A 20,425-nucleotide genomic window follows, 5' to 3' on the forward strand; every position below is an offset into this window, starting at 1 on the left:
CCGCATTCGGCTCTCCTTTACTCCACGAAAGAGCTTTGTACTCATATATTTCATCTTAAGTGCGTTTTTTGCTATTGATTTTTTCAAGGCTGCTAGTGCTTCATATACTGCCGGTAAGGATCTTCTCATTATTTATTAAACTTAATAATACTGGTGATAAATACAAGGAAAGGGAAAAATTAAAATGAGTGTGGTTATACAGCAGTATGATGTCAAAGTTTAAAACATTTTTACTACCAAAAAAGTTCATTTTGTAATTATAATATTAATCTTATTATGTAACAAAATCAATTTTAGTCATTGAAACTTAAGTTTCCATTGGAAATTCCTGAAAGCTATAATACAAAAACTATCCTACTCTCATGGAATATTAAACTTAAATTTCCTTTTTTTACTTTCATCGCAGTAGAAATTACTTGATTGACTAGCAAAAGTGGAGGAATATTTGATTTTGTGAAAAATCCAAGTTTTCAGCCTACTCAAGAGAGTGTTTTCCACCGTCTTGAAAAGGCACTTTTGTCGCCTTACTCACTTTAATGAGGAAACGTTAACTCGTTTCTATTTCATTTTAGGCAAGACAATGTTTTGATTAATTCTCAATTTCGTTAAATATCGTGGAAGTTTCACCTAGAATATGTTAAAGCATTACATACAATTACTAACAACCACCAATATTTGCAAAATATATCAGAGAAGTGAAAAAAGTTATAGAGATATGTCAGTTTTTGTCGTACCTTTTTTAGTATTAAATGCATGATAATCAAGCTTTTAGAGGATTAAATTTCCAACAAGATTCATACAAAATCATTACCCATTTGTAATTACTCTCAAATTTTAACTAAGCTGAAATTATAACTTCTTACAGTAATATTATCCTTAACCTATTATATACGTGTTAATAAGATTTTGAAAATAAAAATTTTTGGAATAAAAGACAACATACATTTTCAAAGTATTTACAAATATATTTAGACAAAATAAAACTTAAATTATATTCAAGCTCAAGGATGTTCCTTCTTTGCAACTACCGCTCATGTTTTCTCATGATCTTTTACTTAATGCGACCTTTTAGTCGAGGAACACGGACATATTTTTTTAATTGTGCCATACTTTTATAAGTCGCTTTCTTGCCGTTGTTATACTTTCTCCTATAACTGCCTGAATGCTTATATATATATTTTATCTCAGTAAATTATTGATCTAAGGTATGTATCTGTATCTGTGACCGGCTGGTGTTGACTGACTTTATTCTTACATATTAGGAATCAACCAGAGGCGGAAAATCTTTGCTCTTACTTTTTACTTTAATGAAGATCTCAAAATACCTTCAATATCGACTGAAAGAAGACCATTTGAACCATTTACTGAACCTAATGTTAACATGGTTGGAAGCTGTTAGTATAGTTACTGTGTATGGAAAATCATCTTAGCTTAGGCGTAAATAATGCTAAATCAACCTAGGGAATTCAGTGAATTTACCATTGTATTTTTTTTAGAAACCAACTAGTTAATCCTGAAAATTCTTCTCTAATCACGAATCCTTGGTCAAAGGAGATTCATAGACTTATAGGTTAAAAGATTAAAATTCCCTTAGAAGAATGGTGAACCAATGATGATATTGGAAATATCATGTCCTTCATTATTTACTGCCTCTTAAACTTAAAATCTTTATTTTCTCGCATCCATCCTTATTCAATATTTGTTAAAAAAAAAAAAAAATATGATGTGAAATATGGTGCTTATGTAAAAATATGTAAATCAAGTAAAATACATGAATTTAAATTCGTCACAAATGTGCTAAAATATAACTGGTGATATCTTTGTTTGTGAAAAATCTGTATTTAGATGGTAGTCCCTTATTATTATTAACAATGATGGTTAAATATTATAGTTAATTTTATTATATATAAACTTATTGGTTGTAAATACAGGACGCATTATGATCATTGATAGAGTGAGATGAAAAGTAACCCCTACCACCTTGTGCAGGAGGGGAGAGGCCTGGAGGGGCACCCGATACTCCAGTCGTCGAGATGTCTCCGTGGCCTCTGTTGGCAGCCCTGCTCTCCCTACCACTCTGCCTGTCGCAACTCCGTCGGCCGCAGCTCAAGCTGGACCATGGAGGTAGGAGCATCAAAATTATTTTTAATGCAAAAATTACAATATCGCTACGACGAATTTTAATTTATCTCAGTTAAAGTTTGCGTTCAAGACTTGAGAGGAATCACTTCAGGAAGTTAGAATCATGATTCTGTGCATCTTATGCACTTTATGAATCTTTCTACATTATTTTATAATATTAGTTCCGAAAAATACTTAATATTAACGATGCATAAATAGCAAGTTAGGATATATGCCGCGAAATGAATGACGGTTTAAGTCGTGTGTTAATCTTGCTGATAATCCTTTTCCCCCATTTTCACTCTTTTTTGCAATTATTATGCTGAGGTTGTAAATTATCAATATTTCCAGAACTTAGGCACGTAAGCTTATTATAATTTCGAACAACACTTCGTTAGATTTGTTTGTGTGGTGAATAAAAACACTCAGCCTTTTGGAGTTATATCAACTTCATCAAATAGCAGCCTTTTAACATCAATATACCTTCAAAGGATCCAAGATGATCACCCTCCCCCTTCAAGGGCGATGGTACACCCCCCTCCTTTGAAATTTACTAGTCTCCTGAACTTACCCTATGGAAAATGGAACTTCATTTTTTGTTCTTTGTTTATTTATAACCTAAATTGGTACATTAGTGTTTTTCTCCTAGTTCCATAGTTTGAAACCCTGCAGAAATATGTTCCCATCCAAAAATTTATAATATAGTACCATAATTATTTTGAAATATTTTAACCGTAATAGTGTCAGATAACGTACTCATCTTCATATATATAAAAATACAAAATTATGATATTTTAATGTGGATAGAAGGGATGAAGATTACTATACCAGAAATCGTAGCATTTTTTGTCAAAACATTATTTTAGGATATAAAATTTATAAATATAATATTTCTTAAAAAAAAAAAAAAAAAAATCTAAATTACAAGTAGCATGTAGCAAAAAAGCCCGGTGATTTCAACAGGGGTATAGGAAGGACAACGCATGGAAATTGTGCTTACATTTCTGTGGCTTGGAACAACTATATTTTCAGTTTTTTTTAAATAGTAACGTTTTCTGTTTGAAATTTAAATTTTATGGGTAAATACAAACAGTGATCACAGAAGCCTATTATCATTGTTTTTTTTATATCACTATAGCACATAGCCGTTCTCTCTCTTAAAAACCTTCAGTTTTTCAAATTCCATGAGGAGAACATTTTTTTCCTTTTCAAGGACCAGGAATTTGGACATTGGTTGATACTCCAAGCCACAGATTTATTCCCTGGCTTAAATCTATATTAATCAGCAGTCTAATTTTGGAGAGTATCATGGACATCCATTTACATTTTTCCTAAGGGAGGGTTGGCCTGCCCTCACCGGGGACAAATAAATTATGAAAATAAAATGACTCAAATTTGATTTGTAATGTTAATAGACATAATAAGCCTTATAAAAAGCTCTTAGACTCTTAATTCGAACATATATATTAGAATTTCATCAATAAAGAAATAATTTAAATTTTATGTTTTTATTCTTCAAACTGAAAACACAGAGGAAGAGAGCCGAGCACCGTTTTGATTTGTGCCCGTCCACTTGTTTGGTTCAAATATTCAATTTCAAACACCCAAAATTAAAGGTTTATTTGTGTCCTTCAGTCTTTTCTGTAAATAACTACCTTATTGAATTGGGCAACTATTTATTAAAAGTCAATTATCAGTTAATTATTGTTGAGTATTTAATTTCTCATGAATAAATCTTGTATTAAGCTATCTTAAACATTATTTTATAGACCCTGTTTTGAGAGCAATCTTACAAGCTTTGTCACAAATATTGTTTCGATAATTCCTTCTTAGTGTACACTGAATTACCTAATCGATTACTTGGTCTAGCCAAAACCTGCTTTACACTTCAGGGTCTAACATACGTGACCTATATCTCTTTAAGACCTTGTTCTTAAGGTCGATAGGTTTCGTCCACACCTTGGTTTACCGTTTATTATCTACCACTGTCTCAATATGTGTTATATTAAGGATATTCTTAGTTTGAAACCAGCCGTATCAAGTAATGACTTTTCTTTTTAAAGGAACAGAGGAAGTCTTTGAGCCTAAGCTAGTGACCAAAGACACCAGGAGAGAATGTTGATCAGTCATAGAGCTGAAAAAGTATCAATCATTGGTGAGAGACAATCTTCTCATACATCGAGAAGTGGGGTCAGTCCAGTGACGGGGAACGCCTCTGGGCTGAATACCTCGTGACTCGACGGTACGTTCACTCTTGTTTGAGGGTAAGGACTCGATATGGGTTATACCCTTTGTTAGTTATGTCGGTTTTGGGACTTTACTGTGTGTTTTAAAGGTCATTATTTAAATAAGTTTTTAACAGGAGATCTTCGTAAGGTTACTCATAATGTGATTAAGTTCAATTCGACTTGAGTTTAGTCCTCCTCGACAAGAACATTTATACACACATAAAACCATTTATTGCTTGTCTTTAATTTATCTATTTTAATTCCTTTAGGATTGTAAACTTTTGTTTTATTCCATTTATCCAATAAGTCAAAACAGTTTGGATGTTCTGAATTTTTATTTTTTTGTTCCATTTTTACTTCTTTAAAGGAAAAAAGAATGAGATTTTGAAACTTGAATAATGTACCCTTATACTACAATTTTACAAAAATATAATGAAGTTTAATATTAATAACATTGAACATTGAGCAGATTTTCATTTCACTCATCTCTTCACTCGCTTTCTCATTGCCAAAAGTCGGGAAGTTCATACAGCAAAAATAGAAAAATAATATCAAAATTTATCAATTCCGTGTCTCCCTCTCTATTGCCAAATTTGTATTCGAGCATATTGTACAAAATAATACAATAAGTAAATATGTTGTATGTTTCATATACACTTGAAAATCTTGGGAAGGAATCACCCAGCGGTGGTACTTCAAACATTAATTTAAATTAGAAGGTCCCGTGGCGATCTTCTTTTCTGACGCCTTGGAGGATTATCAGGGATTGTTAAGGATGAAAGATTGAGAATTAATTGGGTTAGGATGGTTAAGGAGTTTGGAATGAAAAGACGCAAATCTTTTTTGGGCCAATTCTGCAACGGGATGTTAAGGTCTTTGTGAATGAGTTTATTTGTAACGTAATAAGGAACATCAAGGATTTTACGTAGGATTTTGGGTTGTAAGGATTGGATGCGAGAGGAATTTGATGGTTTGGTGGAGCCCCAGAGCTCAATTTCATATGTCCAAATTGGTCCGATTATCGTAGTGTATACTAATTTTTTGTAGCGAATGGGAAGTTTAGAGCGCTTGTCAAGTAAGTGTTGTAGCAATCGGAATCGACGAGCAGTTTCTTGTCGTTTCAGTCTTTTGTATGGATTCCAGGTAAGTCTCTTGTCATGATGGAGTCCTAAGTATCGAATCTGTTCAACAGGCGTTAGTGGAGTATTTAGAAAGGATACTGTAGGACAGGAGGGTAGAGGTTTACGACGGAAAGTAAAGGTGATCTGATGGGATTTGTAAAGATTTATTTTGATTCTCCAGTTTTGACACCATTCTTCAATAGATGTTATGTGTGTCTGTAGTGTTTGTGATGCATTAGTTGGGCCGTTGTTTACAGACAGTATACATGTGTCATCAGCGTATGTTGTTAGGACTGTGTTAGGATGGGTTGGGATGTCAGCTGTATAAACCGTATAAAGAATTGGACCTAAGATACTACCTTGAGGAACACCGGCAGATTGAGAAAAGAGAGATGAGTAGGCTAGGTTATGATTTACTTTAAAGGTTCTATCAGTGAGGTAGGAGCGGATTATAAGGAAATGTGTTGGGGGTAGGAATTGACGAAGTTTATAGAGCAGACCTGGATGCCAGCTCGATCAAAAGCTTGTTCAACATCGAGGAAGACTTCCGTGAAGTACATACCGCGCTCCAATGTGGAAGATATGACAACCACTCGATGACTCTGTTGTATGGTAGAATGAGATGTTCTAAATCTAAACTGGTGGTCAGGAATAATATGATATGAGTCAAGGATTGGATAGAGGCGTTTTAATAAGGTTTTTAATAAGTTTATCTAGGATTTTGCCCATAATGGGCAGGAGTGAAATAGGACGGTAGGAAGATGGATATTCAAATGGCTTGGAGGGTTTGGGAATCATTTTTATTATAGACATTTTCCAAGGGTCAGGGAAATAGGTGGATCGGAGTGTAGCATTATAGATATAGCTTAAAATTAAAAAAAAAATTACTTTATTACAATTATCATGACACTACGGTCCAGCAAGAACCAGGGTCTCCTCCACAACAGCCAACCTATCTACACGGCCTCTTGCTTTCTCCTTCCATCTGCCAACCTTCAAGAGCTTGAAATCCTCCTCCGCATTGTCCAGCTATATTATTCGGGGACGTCCTCTTTTCCGTTTTCCATCTGGTTAGTCATAAACCATCTTTTTGGGTATCCTCTCATCGAGCATCCTCTTAACGTATCCCAACCATCTTATTCTTGCTCTTTTAACTAACGCCACGATGCTGGGTTTCCCGTACAGGTATATCACACTTTGCTATTCTCTTCCTTATCCTTTCTTTAGCTTTTCATGTACACCGTCTTGTCTTCATTCACCTAAAGGCCCAATTCATATGCTGCTTCTTCGAATTCCTGGAATATTCCTTTTAATGCTGCTCGGTTCTTTGCGGCGATGACTACATCATCTGCATATGCTAAATGTAGAGACAGTTTATCGTAAATGGTCCCTCCTGGATTAGTTCTGATTGAACGAATAGCTACTTCTAATGATATATTAAATAGAAGAGGAGCCAGATGATCCTCCTGTCTCAAGCCATTCTCCACAGGAAATTCCTGGGACAACGAATTTCCAAGTTTAGCTCGGCAGGTGGTGTTCATTAGTGTAATTTTTACCAGCAAGACTATTTTTTTCGGTATCTTGGCTTTTAAAAGTTCCCCTCTGTCCACCAGATTCCCTTTATATAATCCAGTGATGTCTTGGAATCCCTTTTTTTTTCCTTTTACACTTACACTTCCTTTTACACTAAAAAATAACTTAAGACGATAAAATAAAAGAAAAAAGTGAGGGAGCTATAATGATCCATGTATAGGCAAAATATATTTCTAAAGATTTTTAAAATGATTTTAATATATCCATTTTTTATTTAAAATGATTTTAATATCTTTATTTTTTATTTAAAATCAACGACTTCGTTCCATAAAAAACGGTTTTTCCTTTTAAATCGAGATCAGTTTGAATTCTCTTTAGTGTTAAACGGTTCTTGGTAAAGGCTGGGTAGTAACGTAACTTCGAAATGATTTATAATAGGGTGACGTAAAGCTGCCTGTGTTAAATTTCACTTATTATTTTGTGATTAACAATATATATCATATTCTGGTGAGGTTACTTTTAATCGTGGCCAAGGTCATCGTCCTATCATATTGTGCGTCTATAGTATATCATATGAATATCATAGCTATGAACTTTTTCCCTTCTTATACTGGCTGAAGAGTCAGCAGATGACCTTTCGGGGGAGGTTTCTTTCCTGCACAGAAGTTTATCCTGTTTGAGCTGTCCTGCTTCCTCGATTCTAAAAGGTTAGTTATTTGGTTCTTTATGTTATTTAATTTGGTAACGTGCTGGAAAACAGCAGTTTTCTCACCTCATTTCGAACTGAAAAGAAGAGGGCCAGTTCCTGGGTGCCGCCAGAAAACAAAGCCGTTGTTGACAATGATGACAGAACTGAATAATATGTTGTGAGATTCGAACAATACATTTGCCAACAGGAGTCTCTAAAGTACGTTCCTTATGTGATATGCCACATGCATATCAATATACATGCATAACATAAACCCATTTAGCCGAAGGGAAAGGTAATACCTCATTAAATAAATCATCATAATTCATAAACATCATTTTTGTGATATTCACTTGCTTAATAACATTTGTATATCTAATTATAAAAATGAATTGCAGTTAATCTTCACTCAACTATTTTAATCATATTTGACATATTTGTAAAACTATAAAAAATATTGTACATATATTGAATCTGTGAAGGGTAAACTTAACTAAAAGGTTTAAATTAAAAAGTTGATGTAATTTATTAATTTAAAAAAAAAGGTATGCGGTTAGTTTACTGTTGTTATGGTCAAGAACATAGTTTGGAAATTGAACTACGATCTTCTCATATCGTTCCTGATATTTCAAATTTGGCCAAAATTAAAGCGTATATATAATATGTGAGATTAGAAGCTATAACCCCTGATTTTTTCCTTTTTTGGGGGCTGGGGGCTGCAGATCAATTACACGGTGCGCATTTAACGCCGGGAATTGCTAACTAGTTTCTCTCTCCTTTTTAAAATAAGGTTAATTCATCATAACGCGGACTAATCTGGCTAATGATATCAGTTTTGTACTGAATCCATGAAATTCAGGCATTAAAATTAATATTGGTCTATATTCATTCATTCTATTCATCTTGCAGAAGGATGAAACATTTATTAAAGATACAAATTTGTGAAAGATAGGGTATATCCCAGAGATAAAAACGTCTGTTTAAAGAAGCAAATTTCTAGGGGAGCTTTTCTACGAATTTCCTCTTCTTTTTTTTAAATTACCATAAAATGATTTTTTTTATTCTTTTGTATATATATTTTTCTAATTTTCATTCTCAACTATCATAATAATAATAAGCGAAGTATGCATATGCGCGTTATTAAAACAACATTAAAGTACTTCAAAACAGTTAGACATTTTGCATTGAATTTTATTTTTTCCGAGGCATCGCCTATCACATCGTGCCCCTTCCAATCTCAAAATTTATTTCACTAAAGTAGCTACACTAAAACACGAAGAGTTTTTGACGATGAACGAAGTCTGAAAAGTTGCAATGGTTATGATTTATTTTTGTAGGTCTTTTTCGTCTTTGAGGTTAGTTTCGTCTTCTGGAGTAATATATTTAATGAAAATGATGATGAATTTTATTAAGGTTCCAGGATTCTTTCCTTTTATAATTATCAACGGAAAAGATAATGAGGTGGAATGATTTCCATGGAACGACAATCCGTTACGGTAATGTTTTATCGCCTTTTGGAATAAGATACAACTAGACCATATATAACCTAAACCTGATTATGAGATTAAATAATAAAGAGAATGAAACATTTTAACATCCACCAAAAGTGGATTTCAGCTGCTAAATTGGAAACGTTGATTATAAATTATCATCACTAATACGCGTTATAATGATCAACCTTACTTAAAAAAGTTGTGAGAAAATTGTTTCTCCTCTCCCAAAAAAGAAGTCCTGGGCGTAAGAGTATCTTTCTTGTCAATTATTAGTGTATTCAAATATGTTTTCTTTATTTAAACAACGTAAATAAACTCAATACGATTTGTATTATATTTCTTTTTGGTCTAGAGATGTCTTCGCATAGAATGTGGTCTTGAAAAGTGTTGCAAACTGAATCTTGAAAAGATTTTAAAATAATATCTTGGACAATCATGATAATCACTCCAAGGTCAATCACTCCATCTCTCATTTGTCCTTCTCATTCTTTTCTGTGTTTATCCTTTACGAAAGTCAGTATTTCCATGAGCCGTTAGGAGCCGTTAGTTGACTTTTATTCCCGTGGTGGTCCCACGAAATGAAAACTTTGTATTTGTAAATATTTGTGTTAATTTTTTATTATTTTTTATTTTTGTTTATTTCCATCTTTTCTCTTCACTTTTTCTTTTCATTTACTTTTTTTCCTATTGTTTAAAATTACAAATATTAAAAAAAAAAATCACCTCACTGTCGCACATACACCTCAACATGTAGCATATATATCATTATACATATTATTTTCACATATGTAACATGTCTTGTGCCAATCTGTAAATCGCAGTCCATCAAAACCTTCAATTCTACATGAATGACCTAGCAAAAAAATTTAAGGGATATTTTAATAACAAGTCAATACAGAATCTAAAATATCCAAAAAAAAAAAAATTGTTTTGTTCTAAAATCTTCAATGCCTGAATAATGAAAATCCAAGTTGGGATTTCCTTAATCCTAAGAAAAAAAGTTTTTTTTTTTTTAATTGTTGAGGTGAAATGTTGTATTAGCAAAGTATAGAATAGTTAATATTCTATTTGAAATTTTTTTCACCTCAACAATTTAAAAAAATTATAAAATCAAACCTAAAAATAAAATCCAGAATAAGTGTTTGTTTTTAATGAGTTAGTTATCTGAGAATTATAATTATTATTATTAATTTCTAAGCCAAATGTTGGGAATTCTTAGATTTGTGAACATAACTTCCTATTCACCCTTGTAATTTTTTTGTAACTCATTTTCAACAAATGTATTGAATCGTTTCTAATTACATTTTTGGCATGTTTGACCTGAACTCTGAATATATGAATGTTCTCGCATGTTAAAGGAATATAGTTCATGTCTTCTATATGAAACAATGTGACATCGCTTTTTTTTCTCTGATGTAGGCATCTAATAGTCCTTCCTATATGGGATGTAAGCGAATTAAATTTAAATCAAAGCAATTCTGCTCAATTTTTCTTGTAAATCAAATATTTTTTACTCTATTTTACAAGACGAGAGACAATTACGTCAATTTTTTACTTTTAGGGAACGATGGTCGTACAGAGCTCATTTTGGTTTGAAATCGTTGCCAATTTTATAGATTTTAAATACGGCACTGCAAACTGTTCTTTGATGCGCAAAGTTTTGGTTTTTTTATTATGACTTCTAAAAAGTGCTCTGATTTGGCTTCAAATCTGAAATAATGTTCTAGTTTTAACAAAAATAAACTTTATTTGTTAAAACTATTTTTCTTTTATTAGACACGTGATGAAAACAAAATTTGACGTCCTAAACTCATACACAAATTCATGTTAATACCAGAGTAATCGATCAATATGGGTCACCGACTTGCCAAAATACTGAAAAATACTTTATCTTACATTTGTAATTTTTTCGTTGTACCTTAGTCATAGCTAAACAAGAGATGACATTTAACTTGACTGACCTCTGTGGCACGATCCTATGCTACGAACTACATTCCACGAACTAGTTTAAGAAATTTCTGAAATTGAGAAGGAAATATTTAATACGAAATAATTATTCTCATTAGCCTCTTAATGGATCTGGAAATTTGTCAACGATTTGGAATGTTATTTCAGCAATTTTCTTTTTAATCGTATTTATTTTTTAAAGTTTAAGACAAATTGCCATCTTTCTACTTGATGATTAGAGAGGCTATCCCTGATTTTATAATAATTATTCTTTTATTTGATAAAGTGACTAATTTATATTATCTTGAAAAAATCAAAAATAATGTTAATAACAATTTATATGTATGTATATATATTACATAGAAATAATTTGGATCTATGAATAGAGACTGTCCCAGGTACTGTGGCCAGGTATAGAGTGATCTGTGAAGTTATGCAATAAAGAACCTACAGTAAATTGTCGTTTATACTTATTTGTTCAAATATACTGCATAAAACATATTTGATTCAATTATTCATTACTGATTATTATTTAATTTTATATTAATGTTAAAATTGTTTAACATGTTTAATACTTAACAAAAAAATGTTCCTACTTTACTTTTAGTGACTTTTTTAATGTAATTTTAGTGGGTTAAGCTTATTCAAATTTCTTGAGAGAATTTTCTTTTTCATTCTATGTATTTTAGATGCAGTAAATAATTTTTAAAATTATTATATATATATTTTTCTCGGCTCATAGGGCTAATTAATATATATATATTTTTTATCATGTCGAATCACCAAAAAATAAATAATAATAAAGGTAATAATTGACATTCCGCTCCTTATTGCACAGCAATTCTACGTCAGTGACAACTGCTAATAAATTTAAGTGTCTAATGGTTTAATTGATATATAATCAACCCGTGGTTTATTCTTTTCTCCTCGTCTCCTGAAATGTGTTAGGCTTAAGCTATCCAATAATTGCAATTACACGCAATTAGTGTAGGAGATGATGGTTGGTACTAACGATCGCAGTGTCGAAACCTCTTAGAGGGTACGACTGATTGCTCAACTGCGGTCCCTTTCATCGCGCACTACCTAGTCTGGAAGGATTTCTCACCTTGTTGATCTGATATAGAGGGAATACTTTTGAGTTTCGGTCAGATGTAAATACAGTTTGTTAAGCGGAGATAATATTCAGGAGTTGAGTGTGCTACTTATTAATAACTACAAAGTTCATTGCGGTATATCGTTGCAGCGTAACAGCATACCACAGAGATTCAACAAGTTATTTCTATTACATTGGTTTACTAATTAGCCTACTTGACCGAATACTTTCCTATCTCCATGTAACAAACAGATCTCACGTATACTTATTGACGCTGTAGTTATACCACCATATTCCTTCTTTCAGCCCCATTAGAGAAAGTTGTATTAATACTCTATCCACATTTTTTTTGGAAAAGACATTGATCTTTTTGTTCTGGTGACAGTGTGAAAGTTGAAGGGATAACATTGTAGATGCGTTGTACTCAAAACCTCCTTTCAAATATAAAGCACTTCTAAGGGAAGGTACTGGCAGGTTTAGATTTTTTTTAAAGGTGAAAACAAGAACGCATGGTGAGGTCATCGTATATAAGATGGTTTAATTGTTGGTTAAGGATACCCCGTATGGCAGAAATGACAGTTAAGGGAAAAAATGTTTACTAAGGATTCGAATGGAAAGGCAATAAGGAGGTATTGTCATTGGAAATTAGGTAGAAGCCATCCTTGTTTGGAGTACTAATGAGGGAGAAGGCGTCGTCGGAAAAATCGAAAATTAAATAAAGTAATCTATTAAGATCTTCAGCCTCATCTTCCGTATTATAAGAGATGGGGGAGATTCAGAATGGCTTCGAGAAGGTAGAAGATCCTTGAGTGGTTCAATTGATCTGTTATTTTTAACCTTGAGAAAATATTTACATTTTTGAGGCATTAAACATAAAAGAAATCTTATACAATCTAATTTTGCGTCCTTCTAGTAAACGTACCCCAAATTAGCCACACGACTGTCCCCTCATTTCATCAAAACATTTACAACCTTTACTTGCGTTTTACTTTATGATGTAAGACTCAAGCCTGCAGTGGAACGCGGCGGTAAAGACAGAACTGAGAGTTGTAATTTTGTGCCCTTATCTCCGTTTCCAACACACGATTTAGAACAGATCCTTCTTGCATGTTGCCCGTTTAAAATAAACCCTTAGTAAGCACTCGTATATAAGCGATTGAACTGTTTCGTATGCACTCGGAATGTCGTAAGAAGCTTTGCTTTCTTACGAAGGACAGTGTTACGTAAGACAAATAAAGGGAGAAAGATATGAGCATTAGTTGGCGCCTTTGAAGTGGCCAGTGATCAGATTAGTAGTGCGGCTTTGTCTGGGCACGGGGGCAGTCATCTTTGGAGACAATGGAGGTCTGGATCTTTTAACTCTTTCCAGAGAGTTCTTATGCAATTGTCCTCACGCACTGTTCTTCCTTAGTTTTATTATCTGCAGCCCTTCAAATTGTTTTAAAGTAGGTAACTTCAGGAAAAACTGTTTAATATTTCTTTGAAAAATCAACCAACTGTTACACCCATATGTGAACTATAAAAATCTGTAAATTAAATTTTAAGAACTACCTTCCGTTCTATAAAAAGATAAAAAGATAGATAAAGACATATCGGAATGTATTAAGATTAAAAGAAATGCTTGCTAAATAAACTTTCGAAAAGAAGTTGATTTTCGAGAAGTGAGATGGATTGAAACTGTTATAACCTTTGTCTCAAGTTACGGACAACAGTTTCATATTGATAAAAATCTTTTTACTACTTTAGTTAGAACATTGAGAAGTTTGGTTACAATTGTCTTTTTCGATCTTCCACTATTTTATTCCAATATACCTAATGAAAAAAAATTCTTCGAGAAAACAATAAAAAGAGAGAAACAAGAATTTAAATTTTTTTTTATTCATCAGATTTCACTCGTATTTATGATCAAAACCGTGAGTACACAACTATTTTAATGGTACCTAAAAAATTTATGTATTTCCTTGCCAGCTTTCTTCATGGCTAACAAACAGAATTATGACTTGGTAATGTCCATTTTAAGTTACCACTGTAATGAATCGTTCACCTCCCTCATCGTTAATCTTTTTTCAGTGGGCTTTGCAAAGTGGTTTACCGAATAATAACGGGAAGTTTATATTCATTGTTAGGCATTAATTAGTTTGCGTAGCACATCGTACACCTCTCAGATATTAATTTCTTCTATCGCAGGTTCATTAAGCGTGAAACGGCGATTCCTGCTATAATATTATTTCTTGAGGATATTTTATTAATGTTGTATAATCCGGTGTGGAATTGGATCATTAACCAGAGTAGCCATAAGGAGGGTGAAAGTGGCCCTATCGCTGGGGAAGGAAGACGTGACTGTGGCTTCGGTCCAATAGGCCCACAAAGGTGACCTCTCCTAATTGCAGCTGTAGTGAGTAGTCAGCTCTGTAAGTAGCTGTCACCAAAACATCATACCCTCCCTTTGTTAGCTCGTTTACATTGTACTCAGCGTAATAAGAGAAAGTGATGTCGTTATAAAAACATTAAATAGTCCAGTCAAATCAGACTCTGAATTCAAACATTATAACAATAAAGAGACCTCTGCTATATTGTTTAGTACCATCAGAACATTATATCCTTAAAAATCTTACGACTTAGTGCATTCTGTTTAGGTGTGGCCGAGACTGGAAGGAGCAACAAATGCATAATTCATCAGTTTCTCACTGCCTGATTATATTCAAATACTGATTACTTTGCTGTAAGATCTTATATCTATGACATTGGATAATATAGTATAATACACTTCAGAACAGTTGCAAATATCTGTACGTTTTTTGTTCGATTATTGGAAAAAATCTAGATGATTTAGTTCACGCCTTGTTATCGATTCCTTATAGAAATAATTGAATATATTTTTTGCAAGACTACTTTACTCTAAGCATCCCATTATAGAATTATTTTAAGTTAGGAATAACCGTCTTAAATTAAGAAGGCATTCAGTTCCTTTTTTGAGAGAATGTAGTTTGGTTATCTGTGACTATCTTTTTCGATTCACATCTTCACGGATTGATGCAATACACAGTTTCTTTTGATAATTGTTGAGTAGAAGTAAAAATGTATTAATTAATGTTTTTTTACTGAGTTACTACTTTAGCTCAAAAATGACTCAACGATTTTGAGGACACTGTTTTTAAATGTAATCTCCTTTAAAGCCCTTTAATTTTTCATATTTATTACATTCTCGAGAAAAAGCAAGAAACAAAGTTTATTTTAATTTTATTAGTACATTACTTAAAAAGTATCCGTTCTATGGAAAATTCTGTATAATTACTTAATGAATAATTTCATTTCAAAAGAAAAAAAAATCATCTAAATCGGGCCAGTATTAGGATGAGATATGACTTGTTGAGACATTGCGTGTTATTATTAAGTATTATAAGAATTTTCTTATTGAAATCTGTTGACTTTTTTCTAGTTTTTCAAGTAATCAGAAAACCCACAGGACACATTCCTGGTGCATTTTATTTGACTTGGCACTCAAAGTGATGAAAAAATTCGTGATAATGGACACTATATGTTTATCATTTTATCCTATTTTTGAATATTTGAAGTAGATTCAGAGTCGTGGCGCTTCGCGAATTCCTGAGCCGGGTCGGGTGACTTGGACTTCCACTATATTTAGCAGACGGGTCAAGAACCAGTCCTGAGTTACAATAAAAGGACCAAATCGGGGTTTTTGTCCTCTTAGCGTCCGAGCTCTACAAAGATAGCATCAGAAAGGATTCTGTTCGCTCAACTCTGAAACATCCTTATTAAATCAGGGCTGATGTTGAGTTCATATTAACTTGAAGAATAGCTACTTTTTTGGGTCTAAATCTTTATCTATCGAAATTATTTATTCCCTAGTCTCAAAATAACTAATGATATCTGGCGCTATTTACAAGGAGTCACACAAGCGTTACTAAGTAAAGATGAGAGGCGATCGCAGCGTTCGTCTCGGTGTTGGTGGATTCGATGGAGCTATGGATTGGACATAAAAATTAATTTTAATTATATTATTTCAAAAATTTTTCGAGACCAGGTAATATTTATCAATAAATTAATTTACTATCCAAAACAGTCTCAACACTATTTATTTATTTGTCCTACGTTTCGGCCTTTCCAGCCATCCTCAGGGACATCTTCAACATAAATTTCCTCTCACATTAATTATTTTCTACTTGCAGGCTATTTTGCCCAGGTCAATTTCTTTATTTAAGTTAAAACCTCTCTATTTAAATTTTAAAAAACATTCATTTATTGATTCTATAATATTGTCCACACTATAAAAACCCACACCATATAACCTATATGGTGTGTTATATGGTAACCTATAGGTTATATGGTGTGGGTTTTTATAGTGTGGACAATATTATAGAATAAATAAATGAATGTTTTTTAAAATTTAAATAGAGAGGTTTTAACTTAAATAAAGAAATTGACCTGGGCAAAATAGCCTGCAAGTAGAAAATAATTAATGTGAGAGGAAATTTATGTTGAAGATGTCCCTGAGGATGGCTGGAAAGGCCGAAACGTAGGACAAATAAATAAATAGTGTTGAGACTGTTTTGGATAGTAAATTAATTTATTGATAAAAATTAATGTAGTATCCCATTCTAAGTCAAAATTATATTATCAGACGCTGTTTTGCGCCTCAAGCATTAAGCCTGAAATTATATGCATGAATGGAATGCCTGTCATTTGGTTTCTTCATTCATAGCGGAACTGACTCTTGTTATTCCATTTGCAAGCTCAATGCTATTACGACATTCACAATTTCTCCTCGATATAAGAAAACAAATGGAGGCCCAGATCATCTGAATGGTACGTGATCCTGATTCTATTTTCGGTGAAAGTGATATGACTATTGAAAAGAGTCGTATAGTGTTGATAGTGTTACCAGGATCTTCATGGACAATACTTCCTGCGACGTGTGAAAGATATCGCTATGACAAGTCCAATAGGTCATATCATTCTTATACAATGCCTACTAACGTAAATGAAGTGATGAAATGTTCAATCAATACTGTCCTTCTAGCCAAAAGTAAAGTGAATTTACGATCCAACTTGCTCTCAATCTTCCTTCTAACGCACCATCCTGGAACCGTTTCCATCTTGTCTGAAACAAATCGGATCATTCTTCGGTGACAAACACATAATTCACTAGAACATTAAGAATACAAGTTGAGAAATCATAATTTAAAACGGACGTAAAAATACATTTTTTTTTTAAAATTTATTTATTGATATTTACAACTGTCCATAAAATACATCAAGTAAATTTTAAGTAAGTTCATAATGGTATGATACAGGCATGTAGAGATACTACCCATTGGTAGCACTCTAAAAACATTTTTACAAATAAGGTCTCGAGGCGATCTTCTTTTCAGACGCTTCGTAGGATTGTCCGGATTAAAAGAGGAAACAAGATCAGAAACTAATGGGTTCGAGTGGTTAGGGAGTTTATAATGGAAGAATTGATATCTGGTTCGGGCTAGATCGGTTACAAATGGAACATAAAGGTCTTTGTGGAAGATTTTATTTGTGACAAAGTAGGGAGCATTTAGGGTTTTGCGAAGGATTTTGGATTGTAAGGATTGGATACGAGAGGAATTCGAAGGTTTAGTGGAGCCCCAAAGCTCCAGATAGGCCTTATAATTGTCATGTAAATCAGCCTTTCGTGGTGAATTGGAAGTTTAGACCGTTTGTCTAGTAAGTGCTGTAATAGTCGAAAGTGACGTGCAGTTTTCTGTCTTTTAGTCTTGTGTGAGGATTCCAGGTTAGTCGTTTGTCCAGATGGAGTCCAAGGTAGCGGATCTGCTCTACAGGGGTAAGGGCAACATTATTGAAGTATACTGTAGGGCAGTCATTAGGTTTATTAAGTATGGTAAAGATAATTTGATGGGATTTGTTGGAATTTAAAAACACATTTGAATCAACTCAATGTTAAACTGCATGCTACAGGTAATATTGTTTTTTTTCTTAAAGAAGTTAGTTCTCTTTAAAAAAGTGTTCTTTTGGCTAGGTTAATGGTTTAGAAAGGGGGACTTCATTTTCACAAGTTTAAACGAATGCAAACTTGATTGGTGATTTTTCAAACAACGATTTTAAAAATTGATGATTTTTCTATTGTTTCGATTTGTAAAAGAAACTGAATATATATGAATTTTCAAATTCATTCCAGTATAGTTCATATTAAAATAAATGTAACCGAAATAATATTCCATCTATCTGGCATAGTAATTGTAGTTTTGGAGATACAATTAACGATTTATAGAAATCAAAATTCAAACGTTTTAAAATTAAAATCTTTACATATAAAAATGCGTTTTACTCATAAAGAACCTGCTGATTACTATAAAAAGTGTGTTGTTATTCAATCACAGGTTTTTTTTATTAATTTATGAATAATACTCAAACATTAGTTACTGTCTGTTCCTGTGTAAATATAATTTTATAGACATCTTTAGTGAAGGATTAAAATGAATAATGCCATCAATGTAAATTTTCAATATTCCTGTTTACTGGCATAGTAATCCATGCTAAGGCTCAAGATTATAAAGGTTATCTAGCTGTAGGATTGTAACCAATGCCTTCATTATCATTTTACGTGTCTCATTAACATTCGAAGAAGATCCCTTCATAAGGAATGCAAATCCCGTTAACGTCGTTCGATTATGTGTATAGAGGCTGTATATTACACCGTAGCACCTAGACTAGCTGATGAGGTCGTGACGGTCGGACGCGTTGGGGCGAAGGTCTCAGACTGATCGGTATGCAGGAGTATAAGTTCAATTCCTATTTGAGTCAGTGTTTATTTTTTGGCAGTCCAATGATTGGCTGTAAGCAATCCCACTATAGTTGAACCTCAATGACAATTTAATGGCAGCCTTCAGGAGTTGGTTTAAAGAATCAATTCGAGTGACTTGATTCCTCTTACCTAGTAATGACTTTTTCTATCAGTGCTGGTCTTGCTATGAAATTTACCAGAATATATTCCTCCTCAGTTATATCCTCATTTAAAGTATCCCCATAGTCTTCATCAACATCCTCCATGTTCTCAAACATCCTTCCAGTCATTTCGTTCACTTTGCTGGTCACTTCACGCCACTGATTGACCATTTGAGAGTTTCACAGAGATTCTTAAAAGTAAAAAAATGAATGAAATTAGTTTAAAATAGTCTACCATAAACTTGGATTTCAAATAGGAAAGTAAACCGATGTATTCAACGTTAAGTGTATAATTCTTCAATTATTTCAAGTATTTACAGCTTAAGAATTAATTGTATTTTGAAGAAGAGTAAATTCGAAGCTTATCTTTCGGATGATCTAAATGTATCTGGATATACGGAGTTGAGCTTTGGGACTCCACTAAACCTTCGAATCCCTCCTGTATCCAATCCTTACAATCCAAAATCCTCAACGCTTCTTATTTTGTAACTAATGAAATCACCCATAAAGACTTTAATATTCCATATGTAACCAATCTTGCCCGAACCAGATTTCAATCCTTACATTATAAACTCCTTAACATTACATTATAAACTCAAATTTAGAAACTAAAGTTTCTAACCTTGCTTCCTCTTCCGTTCCTGACAATAAGATGGCCTCGAGACCTACTAATGTAGAAATATTAGAGTGCTATGGGTAATACGCTTATAAATGTCTGTATTGTACTATTGTAATCTAACATCACAGTTACTGGATATATATTATATAACTATACATACTGTATTATGTAGTTGTAAATTTCAATAAATAAATAAAATAAATCTTACAAACCACTCTTCTGTAAGAGGGCTAGAAGGAAATTGAGCCCTCTACGATCTGTAATAGATTAAGATAAAGTATGATAAGTAAGTAAAGTTGATTTATTAAGATATTACCCCTGTTGGTGTTAACGGCAAAGAAAATCGATCGATGGATAAAGTTATTTGTACGATATAAAGCTGGTATTGATGCTCTTGTAGTTCCCTTTGATTTGGCTTATCTGCAATGAGCCTCGTTGGAACCCGATTATTCTCCATCCTCTAGCTACGAGCTTCTCGATGCTAATAGACTCTCTCCAAAGAGCTATCTATTGTGACACCTACTTAGCTCCCGTAGATAGGCACGTCTGGCAATTTCTTCTGCCTTGTTGATGAACACAGAGGCAATAGGTTACGTGCTCTACAGGTTCTCCAGCCAGTTAATATCAG

General features: G+C 33.1%; 1 protein-coding gene across 1 annotated transcript in view; it reads left to right on the forward strand.

Moving 5' to 3' along the window:
• Positions 1-1,992: 1,992 nt before the first annotated feature.
• The window catches only part of LOC106686251 (perlucin), a 177,853-nt gene continuing 159,420 nt past the window's right edge, over positions 1,993-20,425 (forward strand). Inside the window, exon 1 of the mRNA XM_014429439.3 lies at positions 1,993-2,124. Within this exon, the coding sequence (XP_014284925.1) occupies positions 2,034-2,124 (91 nt within the window). The 5' untranslated portion in view covers positions 1,993-2,033. The remainder of the gene's footprint in view (positions 2,125-20,425) is intronic.

This window comes from Halyomorpha halys, unplaced genomic scaffold (assembly GCF_000696795.3).
Source record: "Halyomorpha halys isolate HHAL.00 unplaced genomic scaffold, Hhal_1.1 Scaffold801.1, whole genome shotgun sequence".
Classification (NCBI taxonomy): domain Eukaryota; kingdom Metazoa; phylum Arthropoda; class Insecta; order Hemiptera; family Pentatomidae; genus Halyomorpha; species Halyomorpha halys.